The sequence below is a fragment of the Enhydra lutris genome, unplaced genomic scaffold (genome assembly GCF_002288905.1).
Source record: "Enhydra lutris kenyoni isolate GAN:26980312 unplaced genomic scaffold, ASM228890v2 scaffoldscaffold5, whole genome shotgun sequence".
NCBI lineage: Eukaryota > Metazoa > Chordata > Mammalia > Carnivora > Mustelidae > Enhydra > Enhydra lutris.
The window spans coordinates 1,550,728-1,565,369 of NW_019154089.1; the positions used below are offsets into that span (position 1 = coordinate 1,550,728).

General features: G+C 49.0%; 1 protein-coding gene across 5 annotated transcripts; it reads left to right on the plus strand.

Moving 5' to 3' along the window:
- The first annotated feature begins 856 nt into the window (after positions 1 to 856).
- Positions 857 to 9,446, plus strand: LOC111141030 (endothelial cell surface expressed chemotaxis and apoptosis regulator). 5 transcript variants are annotated; one of them, XM_022493360.1, is made up of 9 exons: positions 857 to 963; positions 4,492 to 4,542; positions 4,711 to 4,770; positions 5,261 to 5,371; positions 6,753 to 6,866; positions 7,266 to 7,364; positions 7,569 to 7,605; positions 8,834 to 8,930; positions 9,100 to 9,446. In XM_022493360.1, exons 1-9 carry the CDS (start codon positions 903 to 905, stop codon positions 9,106 to 9,108), a joined length of 639 nt encoding a protein of 212 aa, XP_022349068.1. In that variant the 5' UTR covers positions 857 to 902; the 3' UTR covers positions 9,109 to 9,446. The 5 variants fall into 5 exon arrangements, with proteins under 5 accessions (XP_022349068.1, XP_022349069.1, XP_022349070.1 ...); XM_022493361.1 differs by having other exon boundaries at positions 5,264 to 5,371; XM_022493362.1 differs by lacking the exon at positions 4,492 to 4,542.
- Positions 9,447 to 14,642: the final 5,196 nt, after the last annotated feature.

Genomic DNA, 14,642 nt, shown 5'->3' on the forward strand with positions numbered 1-14,642 from the left:
CATGAGATTCAATGACAAGTGTCTTTATAAGAGGCACACAAAGGAGAAGGTGATGTGAAGATGGAGGCAGAGACTGAAGTGATGTGGCCACAGCCAAGGAATGTCCAATAGCTGCTGGAAGCTGGAAGAGGCAAGGAACAGATACTTCCCTAGAGCATTGGGAGGGAATGCAGCTCTGCCAACATGAAGAACTGTTCAGAATAACCAGAGGGGCACCTGGCTGGCTCCATCAGGGGAGCAAGCGACTCTTGATCTCAGGCTTCTGAGATGGAGCCCCACATTGGTTGTAGAGATTACTTAAAAATAAAACCTTAAAAAGAAGAAGAACAATGTTTGTAAGGCCTCCATGAAAGGTGCTGGGCGTCCCATCCGCATGGGGAGCCCTGAGGAGGGAGAGGAAAGGGAAGCATTCAATGTCTCCTGAGCATGGGTGGCTGGTGGGCTGAGCTTCAAGGCTCAGTCATGGGCGACAGGGACCTGGTCTGAAACAGTATGGGGACGGATTGGAGTTTGACTCCAGGAAAACCTCCAAAAGCCTCCAGACTGTGTGTGGAGGGACCTGATGGCCCCTCAGAGGGGAAGAGAGGGGGCCTGGAGCCTCTCGGCCATCACTGATCTTTGTTGAAAGGCCCTGGAGAACAGACACCACAGTGGCTCTAGCCCAGGCCAGGCAGAGCTCCGAGCATGGTCACGGCTGCTCCAGCCTTACATCCTCATCTGGGCCTGCTGGGCTGAGCAGGGCCCCTGGAGCCAGTCCCAATCTGTTTCCTTCTATTCTTTGACAGGAAGCTCCTGGAGAGCCAGCCCCCACCCGACACCCCGCCCCAGCACTCCCTCTCTCTTCTCCACTATGGACAGAGCCATCGTGGAGCGGCTGCTTGCCCGCCACAGACCCCGCTGACATGGGCACCGTCAGAGCCACGCAGCTGTGCTGGGCCATCCTTGGCGTCCTCCTAATCCAAGGTAAGAGGCACTTGCCCCTCTGCTCCAGCAGCTCCTCTCCCGCCGCTGGCAGTCCTGGGCGCCAGTCCATCCTTCACCACAGACAGACCGAGGCACATGCTCTCCATCCAGGCCCATGCCCAAGGGAAATTCCAGAGCTTTCTCATGAAGGGAACCAGTTGAATTGGGGGGGGGGTCAGTACCGAGTGAACGCAAAGTTGAGGTGTGGTGAAACCCTTTTGTGAGAAAATTTCCAGGATGAACTGGGGCACCCACAGAGGCTGGTCTCCTGAAATGTGGGGAAGCGACTCTCTTGGTGTGAGACTGAGGCCAGAAAGCTCCTTCCAGGGTGTTCTAGCATACAGTCGTCTGCGCTTCAGGCTTTACAGGTGATCCTTACTCTTTTTCATATGAGGAGTAACAACATGGGCATTCCAAATGTTGACTTGAAGCTCAAATCACAGCAAGAGGGACTCAGGTTAGATACAAAGAACTATTTACCAGAGAGGATGTACACAGCATCCTCGCCCAGTGGGGGGCTGGGTGAGAAGATAGCCAGAGGAGATGACTGGAAACAACACCTCTGACACTGCCTTCTGCTAGCCCATGAGGGGTGAAGCAGCTCACAAGGGGTCCCCTAATTAGGGAGCAGTTGCTGGGAACCATGAGAAATCCAGGAGATTCTGACTCACAGGGTAGCGACTTCCCTTTGGTCATCCCTTCCCCACCCCCACCTCACTCTCCAGCCGTCCTCTGTTGTGGACTTATGAGCCTGCTCTCAGAGCAGCAGAAAAGAGTGCAGAAAAGTGCAAAGTGCTTGGACGGGGAGAGAGGATGGCTCTCCCCTGGTAGGGGGTGGGAAGCCTGAGTTCCAGTACTCCCTCCCGAAGAGGTCAGATTTTTCTCTAGAAGCCCATGGGCTCAGAGTAAGACTCTGATTGCTCCCCCACCCCCAGCCCCACACCCCCAGAGGACAGAGTCACACATTTGGTCTGGGGTTGCAGGACTAAACTCTTGTAGAAACCACAGAAGTGGCAGAGGAGGAGATTAAATGGCAAGACTCGTGAGGGGGCAGTGTCCCAGGAAGTGGGAGGGCTTGAAACATCCTGTGTAAACGCTACATAAGCCATGCTCACCCCTTGAATTTTCTCATCTCGAAATCTCGAAATCTCAGTACACTTACTATCCCCCTTGAGGGAACCATTGGGAGGCTAATCAGGCCCACAAGGCGACTTGACGTGGATACACAGAGACTTGGAGGATTGGAGGGAACAGTGCAAAACTGAAAATGTCTAGTATGTATTGAGCATGGACTGTCTGTCAGGCACTGGGTTAAGTGCTTTAGATGAATTTTCTTATCCTCACAATCACTTATGAGGTATGAAAGTCATCTGAGTTTTAAAGAAGAGAAAATAGGCCTAGGTCGGAGAGGAAGTGGTGGAGTCTGGGCTTGAACTCACACCTGTCAGACTCCAAAAGCTGTGATTTTTTAACTATTAAATTATGCTGCTGAAGAAAATAAGGGACAGGGGTGGTGGAGAGGGAGAAGGGAAAGGCTGGAAGGTCATGAAGCAGGTAGGGATTAGGGAGAAGAGATGGGAAAATCAGAAATCTCTGCGGCCCTCGGTTCTTGGGCTGTCTGTATGCCCAGTGGTCAGAGGCACCCTGGCCTGCAGAAACAGGTGTTCCTTAAGTCCCTCCTCTACTCACAGAGGAATCCACTGGTGACAGAAAGTGCTGGTAGGGAGACAGGGCCAGAAGACAGAGATCAGGGTACTTGAACTTGGAGTCTGTGACTCTGGAACTCCTTCCAAGCCCCTAGTTTTGTTCCCACATCTGCGGGAAGGCAGTGTACTGTGGCCACGCACTAAACGCTAACGTTATGACCTGACAGAGCTCAGACGGAACCTAAAACACGCTGGATCAGTAGCTGACGGCTGTTTTCAGGATGTGCCTTGAAAGGTGTTCTTCCAGGGTCATTTTCAGCTGGTAGAGTTCTCTCCAGCCTCAGGCACCTAGAAGTGTTAATCCCCCTCCTACGCCCAGAGACTGGTGACCTGGAAAAACACAGCCAGGCTTTAGGCAAGCTTGGGCCTGGAAACCATTAAATCCCCACTGTCCAAGTGATAGCCCCACGGAGGAAGGCAGTGGCTAAGGAAAATAAACAGACCGGCAGGCTGCCACAGGCTGGGAGGGCCCTGGCCGGCAGCTGCCTCCGCTCACCCTGCCCCAGGCTTGGGACTTCCCTGCGGACAGGCGGCCTGGGAGCCCAAGGGCCAGGCCAGAGGCTGTGGTCCCTGCCGAGGCAGAGAGACGGGAACCAGGCTGGGCGGGTCCACTTCCCCATGTTGTTTTCATTTCACATTGTTCACAGGTTTCAAGAATGATTTCATTGTGGAAAATGAGCAAACACAACCTGACCTTTCAGGTCCCACACACACAGGGGACGCACACAGGGGCACAAAAACACACATACACAGCGGCACAGAGGCCTGCAGGCATACACGTGTACAAACCGAAAAGCCAGTGAGGGCTTCTGACTGGGGCCTCCTGGCAACTGGCTCCTCCCTGGCTTTGGCCAACAATGGCCGTTTCTGAAGTAGCCTCTGCCTGTGAAGGTAAAATTGGCCACGTGTTCTAGACCTTCCCTGGCCTTTATATATACCTCAGAACTCACTTCTTGTGTGTGCTCTTCCTTCCTACTGGGGTACGGGGCAGAGAGACAGCCCAGATACCAACCCCAGTCCCTAACCTCATTTTATTCACCACGTTATTCTTTCCATCCCCTTCCCTTGGGGGCAGGACCAAGATGACAATATTCACAGGGAGAAATGGATGGCTCAATGGTACGAAAGCAAGAATCTGGAGTCCTAGGTCCTTATCCAGACATCACAGGTCACTGGCCCTTTGTTCTTGGACAAATCACTGGTTTGAAATAACCTTCCCCTGACCTCCTATCAGCTTGGCTTAGAACCCACGTGGCATTAAAGAGACAGAAAAGGATTCTGGGACACTGAACTTGAGGTGGGGGTGATGGTACTATTGAGTTATGGTTTCAGAGGAAGCTAGGCCTGTGAACCAGAGCCACGTCCTCCAGCCCTCTGCCAAGTGTGCCTGCCTTCCAACACGGAAGGCTTGGAAAGACTGGGTTCTCCTGTGGGCTCAGAGCTGGGCAAGAGTCTCGCCAAGCTGGTCAAAGTGTTCTGCTCTCTCTTGCAAGCCACCACTCCCAGCCCAGGGCAATCCAGACATCTCACCCTCAGGGTAAGACCAAACACACGGGACCTACTCTAGCATTGAGGCCTGGCCACTTAGGGCAAGAGGAGCACAGATCTCAGGTGACTGGGGGTGGGGCCCGAGCTCTTAGGACATCAAAGGCTGAGCTCTTCTGGGGACTATTTCAGCTTGACCTAGGCTAATGTGCCTCAAAAGAGGAGACGGATGAATGGTTGGAGGTTGGGGGGTGGGGCAGGGAGAAAGATTAGAAAACTCCATCTCTGTGGAAGAAGACAGGGAGACGGAGCAACAGCCTCAGATGATTTGTTTCAGGAAATTTTAGCAGCCCAAGTCGGACCACAGAGCCACTTTTTTCCACCATAGGTGAGTGAGTGTGGCTGCAGAAGGGCTGCTCCCTGCCCCAGCCCAGCCCCCTGCCCAACCCCCCAGCCCTTTGGATCTGCTTGGAGCCCAAGGGTTCTCAGCTGGGTAAGGGAGTGTGGTGTCACCCAATTTGCCCCCTCCAATCTCTCCCTGCCTCTGTCCTTGCAGGAATGAGCCTTTCCTCAGATCCCAGCAGCCCAAGCTCTCTGGCCAGCACTAGGACCCAAGGTACTCTGAGGCTCAGATCCAGATGCCTTCTGGGGAGGGCCCAGTGAGGAAGCAGACACAGTTGCTGCCCTACAGGAGAATACAGACTCGTGGGGAGCAGACAAGTAAATAGGACCTCATGTGGCCAGCTACAAAGCAGGGGGAAAGGGCTGTGATGAGCACAGCAGAACGTGCTGCAAGGGCCGAGACAGACTTGGACGTAGGCCACTTCTGACTCAGGGGCCAGGGGAGACATGCTAGAGTGAGTGACCTTGGAAGTGGAGGTCCAAGACTGAGTTAAGCAGATGAGGACTGTGGGGTGGAGGGTGGTAGGGTAGGGTAGATTTCAGGCAGACAGAACCCTATAGGTAAAGGCCCAAAGTTAAAAAGAGAGGATGGCTTCTTCTGGAATTGAAAGCAGTAAAGAAAAGGAAGGTTTGGGGCTGAAGAGGGACCCTTGTACACACTGGCTGAGGCCTGAGCAGGCCCACCCATGCTTCCTACTCCACAGCAGCTCAGGACAAGACCTCACAGGTCCTCATGGTGACCAGTAAACCTGTGACACCAAGCACCAGCACCATGGACAGTCAGTCCCAGGCACAGACGTCCACAGCAGGACTTGGTGAGTACCTGGGGCTGAGGGTCAGGAGCACTGGGTCATGTTTGGTTGGGGTCCTTCTCTACCTCTTCAGGATGCCCAGGTTCTGCCCCACAAGGAGGCCTCGCAGGGCCGGGAGCCACATCAGTGGCAGCTTGGTTTGGGGATGAAAGAGGTTTGGTGGGAAGTAGAGACACAGCCTTGGGCCTGGTCACAATGAAGGCAAAAGGAGCCTGGACTCAGGACTGATGAAGGCATGGAGGGGAAAGGGAGAAGTAGAACCCAAAATGATGGAAAGGGAGGCAAAAGGCTTTCGGCCAGGGCTCCATGCTCTTCTGTGCAGGCTGACCTCACACGCCAGTGTGGGGCAAGAGGTGGGAGGGGACAGACACCTCCGTTGTGGCCCTACTGTCCTATCTGTGTTCTCAATGAAGAGCACCCTGACCCTTTCTTTCATCCTACCCCTTGGCTCTGGGATTTTTTTTTATACTCACAGACTTATTTGGCAGTGCAGGGATGGATAAGGAAACGGACAGCAATCAGACCAGCAGTACAATGAGTGGAAGAGGGGGCGCCTGGCTGACTCAGCTGCTGGAGCTACGACTCTTGATCTCAGGGCTACAAGTTCAAGCTGCATGTTGGGTGTAGAGATGACTTTAAAATAAAAGCTTTAAAAAAAAAAAAAAAGAGTCAAAGGGGAGAAGAGATGGGTGATCATACTACTTTTTAAAAAAGACTTTATTTATGTATCTGACAGAGAGAGAGACAGAGATACACAGTAAGAGAGGTAACACAAGCAGGGGAGTGGGAGAGGGAGAAGCAGGCTTCCCACTGAGCAGGGAGCCCAATGTGGGGCTCAATCCTAGGAACCCAGGATCATGACCTGAGCTGAAGGCAGATGCTTAACAACTGAGCCACTCAGGTGCCCTGATCGTACTATTTTTTAAGAGGACCAGAATCTTGTGCCCCTTAACCAGCAGCCTGCCTTATTAAATGAGTGCCTGGGGATAAACCTCCAGTGCGCTTTTTTTCCTCTTGCTTCAACCTTTGGCAAGATACAGAGGGCTCTACCTTGCCCAGTCTGGCTCCCTATCTGTGGAGCACAAATGGGTCCCAAGGGGATGGTGGGAAGAGAGTAATAGGGGAGGCATCCTGAACTTTTTGGAGTCCCCTGCAGCTAGTAATATGAGCAACCAGCAGAGCAATCACCTGATCCCATGTTACATCACCCAGTCCGACCCCCGTCCTCACGAGATCTGGTGTGAGTGGCAGGAGGAAGTCTTTTTTGTAGGGCATGGGCTCCTTCTGAGTTCTTTACCTGGGAAAGTGGGAGGGGAGCTAGCTCTCTCCTCTGGCAGGCCATCCCATTCCCATCACTAATGCACCCATCCCCATTCCATTTCAGACACTTCTCAAAATACTACTCCCATATCAACCACCATGAGCCTGAGGACCAAAGAAGACTTGTCTGTCCTGCCCAGTCCCACATCAGAGACGGTGCTCACTGTGGCTGCATTTGGTAAGAGAGACAAGGTGGGGAGAGTGGCAGGAGACCCCATCCCTGAACTAACTTGGACTCTGGGTCTGGAAACACAAGTGTAAATCCCACCTATTTGTTCTAGGAGGGCATGGCTGATGAAGGAGGCCCTGGTAGGAAGGAGCCTCCATGGGCCCTCCAGTCAGCAATTCTGGGCTCTGCTGGGTTCCATGCTCTTGTTGGGGGGTGAGGCAGCTGTGGAGCTCACTCTGGCCATGGGTAGTGGGCTGAGAGCTCATTCATTCATCAGAGAAGGGGAATTCACTTTGCTCTCAGAACCTATCTACAGAGCACTTAGCTGGGAAGGGAATTTGGACTCCTGTTGCCCCCCTTTTGACCCTTCCTTTGCTTCTCCTTTACCCTGACCTTTTCCCTGCTCAGGTGTTATCAGCTTCATTGTCATCCTGGTGGTTGTGGTGATCGTCTTAGTCAGTGTGGTCAGTCTAAGGTTTAAGTGTCGGAAGAACAAAGAGTCTGAAGGTACATCCTTGCCACTCAGGGCCCCCTTTGCCCCTCTTTAAAGACTAAGAGCTGCATTTTGGGACTGGAGTGTAGGAAAAGCATGGCACATAAGCACCACTGATGAGATGGGAGGGTAGTCCACTTGGGTGGGCTTTGAGGGACAGGTTGGTCTTCTGAGTTATAGCATGTGACCCCCAATCTGTGCCTTTGACTATTTTACAGATCCCCAGAAGCCTGGGAGTTCGGGGCTATCTGAAAGGTAAGACTGTCAGAGGTATAAGGGAGGAATCATCTATCTGACCTCTCAGTCCACCACTCCAAGAGAGAACTGAAGCTTCCTGGGGTGCCTGGGTGATTCAGGCATTTGGGCATCCAGCTCTGGATTTCAGCTCAGGTCATGGTCATGAGATCAAGCCCAGTGTCAGGCTCTGCATTCAGTGTGGAGCTGGCTTGAGATTCTCTCTCTCTCCCTCTCCTTCTGCCCCTCCCCCTGCTCTCTCTCTCTCTCTCTAACATAAATAAATGAAATCCAAAAAAAAAAAAAAAAAAGAAAGAAAGAAAGAAAAAGAACTGATACTTCCTGCCTTCTACATGGATATTCACACAAGCATGCATGGAATATTGACAGCCACCATTGAGGCCAAGGCAAGGGATGGGCAGGACAGGAGTGATGCTAAAATGAAACAATCAGGAGACAGGAGATGAACTGGAACTCTTCAGCCTAAGGGCTAAGCCTCTATAACCCCCTCATGAAAAGTGTAGGAATTCAGATTCTAATATAATTCAGATTATTTTATAGATAGATAGATAGATAGATTCTATATAGATAGATTCTATATCTATATATAACTATATATATAGAATACATATATTCTAATATGTAATTCAGATTCTAATAATCTTTTTTTTTAAGATTTTATTGATTAATTTTAAAGAAAGAAAGAGAGGAGGGGATAAGGGCAGAGGAAGAGGGAGAGAGAAACATAAGCAGACTCTGCACTAAGCGCAGAGCCCAACGTGGGGCCGGATCTTGTGACCCTGAGATCACGACCTGAGCTGAAACCAAGAGTCAGACGCTTAACCAACTGAGCCACCCAGGTGCCTCTCTAGATACCCCTTTAAATAAGAAAACACTTATTTAGGAACATCTTGTACATGCCAGGCACTATGGTAGATATTTTCTAATATTATCTCAAACTCTTACAGCAATTCTTCAAGGCAGATATACTGCATTCTGTACATTTGAAAAAATTGAGACTTGGAGACATTGTAACTTGGTCAAGATCACACGAGTAGCAAGTAGTAAAACTAAGATTTAGATACAAGTTTTTTGGGTTTCCAAGCACATGCCCATTTCATTAGGGCCCATCACCAAAATACAGGTTTATCAAAACAAAGGTCGAAGTTCCAACACGTGACCCCACGGTTCCCCGACCACCCCAGTGCACTCCTCCATGTTACAACCCATGTTCCTTTCCTACCCCTAGCTGCTCCACAGCCAATGGAGAGAAAGACAGCATCACCCTGATCTCCATGAAGAATATCAACATGAATAACAGCAAAGGATACCCCACAGCAGAGAAGGTACATTTTTCCTGGTTCCTTCCTCCCTTCTCTCTCCTTCTCTTACCTTCAGGTTCTAGTTCCTTAGCCAGAAAGGAGATACGTCCAAAGACGCAGGCTCTGCTCTCCTCTTCCCTAGCCCACCACTCCTGAGAAGTTCACGCTTTCTCACGATGTATTTATTTTGCAGGTTCTTTAGAAGCAATGTCGGGTCCCCATGGGTCCAAGGACGATGAAGCTGCCCCATGACTATAAAGAGGAAGGCGATGGGAGTGCTAGAGGCATGAATCACATATAAATTATTTTATTATTTCACACTTACTCCAAGATCTAAAGGACACCAGCACTCCTCCAGATCTAGGAGTAAGCTGCCAGGATGAGAGACTCTTTCCCATATGGGCAGCCACTCTGGAAATACAGCCTGCTCCTCCCACCCACTCACCGTCAAAGGAAGGGGGAGTCTGGAGGGCAAGGGCAAGGAAAATGACAAAGTGGAGTGGCCCTTGCTACTTTGCATTAAAATTATTTTCTGGCCAACAGTCTAATTTCTTTTAAGGTCTGTGCTCTTGTGCAGGTTTATTAACGGTGCTCTAGCAGCTGTGATATCTCCTTTCCTGGGCAAGCACAGATCCAAGCTTCTGCCCCTGTAGAGAGCTCTCTGAGCAACCTGCGAGGTAGACTGAACATTCTGTCAGGTCTGCCTCAGTTCCTCTGGATCATTAAGGAGGAATGAGGTCCTGAGGGACTAATTACTTCAAGAGAGGAGAGAGAAAGGGAGCTGTAAACTCTCTAGGTGCACACACCTAGAGAAACTAAAGAATGAGAACACGAGAGGCACAATGCATTCTGACTAGGGAAGCCCAGTGGGGAGGGCAGATGTCCTCTGCCTGCCCCAGGGCAGACATGCCTCACTTTGGTCCTAGCTATGGGAATAACACTGGGGAGGTCTGGAACAGGGATAAGTCTGTGACTTCATAAGCCAAAACCCACCCCCTTTACCCTGTACAGCTATAATCTTTGTGTCCTAGAAAGCGAATAAAGGGTGACAAACCCTCTAAAGTCTTTTAAAGGGAAGGAGGAAAAGCAGTTACCCATTTTCTTAGAACTCTCCACCATGGAACTGGTTTGGAAATTAATTTTGGTTGGGGGACATTCAGTGGGAGAGTCACCTGCATGTGTCTAAACAGAGGGGTTAACTTTATAAATACATGCTAGTTGGTAGTCCAGATTACAAGATTACCCATTCTGAACAATGTGCGACAATACGCCATTTGCTTCTGGATCTAGACGATGCGAGGTGAGATGAGAGAGAAAGCCTGGAAAAAGCTTCACCCTCTCTGTTCTGTTGCAACTATTTAAGCAGACTGAAGAAACCTACTGGGTTCTAAAATCTTCTAGGACAAGGCTTGAAATCGAGTCACTTCTATAGCTCCAGTTTGGTACATGGTACGCAGCCCATTGAAGGTCATAAAAACTGGCTTTCAAGGGCAGGAAATGTGGTCACAGGCTGAACTTTGCAGCTGGGCAAAATCACTCCCCAGCTCCCAGACTGTTTTCTTACTTTTAAAGCAAGGTGGCTGGACTACTTGGCTTTCATTACCTCTTCTGGTTCTTTTTTTTTTTTTTTTATGATTTTATTTATTTATTTGAAAGAGAGGAGAGAATGAGAGAGAGAGTGCATGAGAGGGGGAAGGTGAGAGAGAGAGGTAGACCCCCTGCTGAGCAGGGGGCCCGATGTGAGACTTGATCAAGGGACTCCAGGATCATGACCTGAGCTGAGGGCAGTTGCTCAACCAACTGAGCCACCCAGGCGCCCCTTTTCTGGTTCTTATATTCTGTAGTTCTATAAACTTTAGACGTAAGAAAAAATGAACACCATCTTTTGAGTAGAGATCACTCCGGGTGGAAGCCAGAGACAAGTCTTAGGTGAGTCTGACAAGCCTATATTCTCCAGACTTAAGATTTCCCTGTGTCTTTTTTTTTTTCTTTTTAAAATTTATTTGACAGAGATATAGAGGGCACAAGTAGGCAGAACGGCAGGCAGAGAGAGAGGGAGAGGGAGAAGCAGGCTTCCAACTGAGCAGGGAGCCTGATGCGGGGTTGGGTCCCACGACCCTGGGATCATGACTAGAGCTGAAGGCAGCCACTTAACTGACTGAGCAACCCAGGTGCCCAAGATTTCCCTGTGTCTTAAGGGAAGAATGACCCTTATCTGACCCTTGGTGGGTACTTGGTAGGTAAAGTGGAAGAGCAAATGTGGAGACACGTGGGAAGCAGAAGTACTAGTTGGCAATCGCAGTAGACAATGTGGAGTATCACCACCCAGGTCCCACTTCAAGGTCAACGCAAGTGTCCTCAGTTGTTATAGAGTGCTGGCTGCTAAAATTGAAAAAAAAAAAAAAAAGAGGAGCATTGGCTGCTGAGGGCTCACAGCTGCTTGATGACTGGTTGATGGGGGTGGGATAAAGACCTGGAACTCTTGCCTTGATTTCCCCAACCCTGTCCCATCCCACTTCCCTTACCCCTCACAGCTCTTGTTCCTAGGAGCATTCACCAATAAACCTTCAGCATGCAAATCTCCAAGTCTCAGAGTCTATTTCCAACCTATGACAGCAATGATACAGCATTTTTTTTTAAATGTTATTTATTTATTTATTTATTTGAGAGAAAGAGTGCAAGCACGAGTGGGGTGGAGGGACAGAGGGAAAGGGAGAAGCTGGATCCCAGGACCCCGGGATCATGACCTGAGTCAAAGGTCATTGCTTAACTGTCTGAGCCACCCAGGCGCCCCTAAAATACTACAACATTTTAAAAAATAACTCAGATATATTTATTAAAGCCACACTGCAAAAAATGCCTGACTTCCTAACCAGTTCCGGCACACACAAAAATCCATCACTGGGATAGAACTCTCCAGGTGACATAACAATGTCTACAAGTACTGGATTCTGTTTGAATTGTTCTTGTTATTCTGGCTGCTATGGGCACTTCAATCAGCTGCTAATCATACTGGACTAATTAGGTCAAGAACCTGAGGTTTGCTGTAGATAACCCAGTTGATATCTCCATTCTAAGGCCACAAGCATCCCCCTGACTCTGGACAATGTCCTGCAGATATGAGCTGTTAGTCATAAGGTATTTATATGTGGGGGAAATGGTGTGAACTGGTATGACTATGAGGTTGGATGGCTTTTACCCAGAAACCGACATTGTAGTTCTTCAGTAGCAATGTTGATTTTCCTGTTGTTAAATAGCTCTCTTTTGAGAAGGGGTCAAGGATGAATTCACTTAATTCTCTAGGAAACTGCATTAGAAGGAGTTCTGCTAGAGGATCCTACTATTTATGCAAATACAAGAACCCACCTCTGATAGGAAATCCGAGTGCAGCCTTCTGCAGCCCCGGCAACTTCCCTGAGACAGTACCTCTTTTCCTTGATGTCTAGACAACAGGATGGCGGCCATTTACATGACAGCTTCCTCCTTATTTTAACACAGGTGGTGGGGTGGGGTAGTTACTATAGAATGTCCTTCTTTTGCTTCTTCCCCCATCTTATGGGAGGCTAACCAACAACCCAGCTCAGGCACACAGGCCCAGTTGGACAGAAGGAACATTTACTGAGTACCTTTCTTCCAGGGATAGATGGGGCAGCATCTCAATCATATGGGCACAAGGCAAACCTCAGGATCACTAGCAAAAATTCACTACAGTTCAACAAATTTTTTTTTTTAAAGATTTTATTTATTTATTTGACAGACAGAAATCACAAGTAGGCGGAGAGGCAGGCAGAGAGAGAGAAGAGGAAGCAGGCTCCCCGCTGAGCAAAGAGCCCGATGTGGGGCTCGATCCCAGGTCCTGGGATCACGACCTGAGCTGAAGGCAGAGGCTTCAACCCACTGAGCCACCCAGGCGCCCCTCAACAAATATTTCTAAAAGTAGAGAAAACTGATGGAAATCTGAGGCCAGCTCTCAGTAAAATGGTTTAGTAGATGAAGGATCATTGCAGGCCCCTTGGCCTAGTACATGCACATCATTTCCTAAAGTCAGGCTAGTACTAATCAATTCTATTTGAATCTGTTGGAAAACATTGTGTGGCTCTGCTCAACAGTCTCCTTCTGAATTTGTAGACGTTCTTTATCACGTCTTTGAACTTCTTTCTACACCTACCTCCTCCTCCTTGAGATCCCAAGTTCTCTTCCCTTATTTCCTTCCCAGTTGCTTCCTGACCCCTCCTGCTGGTTATTTTCTCCAGGCACCTCCATCCTGAACCTTCTGAGCCCACAGCTTCCTCTTTTACCGAACACAGAGACTGTGTTTCACAGTCGGGATTATTTTGTTGAGTGGTTGGTGTGCTTAACCCAAAACTGGCACAGAAGTGTTCTAAATGTTGAGGTTTGGAGTTCTAAGTTAGTCCTAGTGCTAGAGTCATAGAAACATTCATCTAGTAGTGTTAATTGAGGTGTAAATGAGCTAAAGGTTACATTTGCTGGCATATCTGACAAGGTTGCCATGCTGAGCCATTTTTTACTGACCTAGGAGGAAATGAGTCTTCTAGAAAAAAAGTGGAGAGTGAGGTTTCAGAGGACAATGGAAAAAGTTGTTGAGGTCCCAGACATTTCCAAAAGTCTGCAGCGTCCCAAATCTTGTTCAGCATTCTTGAACCTCGAATCTACTCCTAAGTAGCCCCATAAGTCATAGTAGCTCTTCTCAATCCAGTTTCTCCCTACAGTGCTCTAGCCCAGCCTCCCTGCCATTCTCAACCAGATAGTTCTCACTTCCCAGCCCTCTGACAGCTTTGAGTACCTCCAGACCTTAGCCCTGTGCCCCTAAACCCTAAGGCATACCTCACCTTCCCTTGTCCATATTTTAAAGCAGTCTGTCCAATTTCCCAAAACCAAATAAACTTCCTTCTTATGTTTAATCACCTAATGTATATCCCTGATCAGGTCCCTTGTCTGCAAAGGACAGGTGGCTTCTTTAGGACCCATCCTTCTGTGAGCACACTGGCGCTCACATCCTAGGGCCACTCCTGACTGTAGGGTAGAACTGCTAGACTGGAAGATTCTACCCTATCAATTGTGTCTCTGGCTAATCATCTCCCAGTCCCACCCCCAAATGCCTAAGTAGCTGCTGCTTGGTTTCAGAGTTGGCATACTGATGTGGTCTTCCTGGGTAAGAGCTCAATGAATTCCAAGAAATTTTTTGTCTTGAAATGAATTGATCATTTCTCACTTTTGAAACCTGATCTTTAGCCATCCCAATTCACCTGCAGGCACAAGTCAGTAAGGACACAATGAGAATTGCTTTTTTTCTTTGTTAGGCTCCATGAAGACCTGAGTGGGAAAACGCAGGCATATTTCACTTCCCTTTTACTAATTTCATAGGGCCTTCAGAAAACAAGGGAATGGGTCATGGAAACGAGTGCGGTGGAACAGAAAAGTCTCAGATGTGCCCTGAAGTGGGATGGGATGGATGAAGAATAAAGAACAGCAAAGATAGGGACTTTAATGCCGGCTCCAACGCCTGCCCCTTTCTTCTTTCTCTATCTCTGAAGCCTTGAGGTCCCTCTAACGAAGCTGTGCCAGAGTAAATGCTCGAAGAGGGCATACTCAGACTGCCCTCTAAGTACATAAATCTATCTCCTTTTTCTGTTTACTTGGTTCTTAAAGTTTTGGTTCCCAAAACCCGTCTCTCTATCTCCAGGACCTAACATACGCTTTACACAGAACGGGCAT

Coding starts and splice junctions, on each gene's coding strand:
- LOC111141030 (XM_022493360.1), top strand. CDS start 903: ATGGGCACCGTCAGAGCCACGCAGCTGTGCTGGGCCATCCTTGGCGTC. Junction 4,543..4,710: donor GCCACTTTTTTCCACCATAG/GTGAGTGAGTGT, acceptor CTGTCCTTGCAG/GAATGAGCCTTTCCTCAGAT. Junction 7,606..8,833: donor AGTTCGGGGCTATCTGAAAG/GTAAGACTGTCA, acceptor TCCTACCCCTAG/CTGCTCCACAGCCAATGGAG.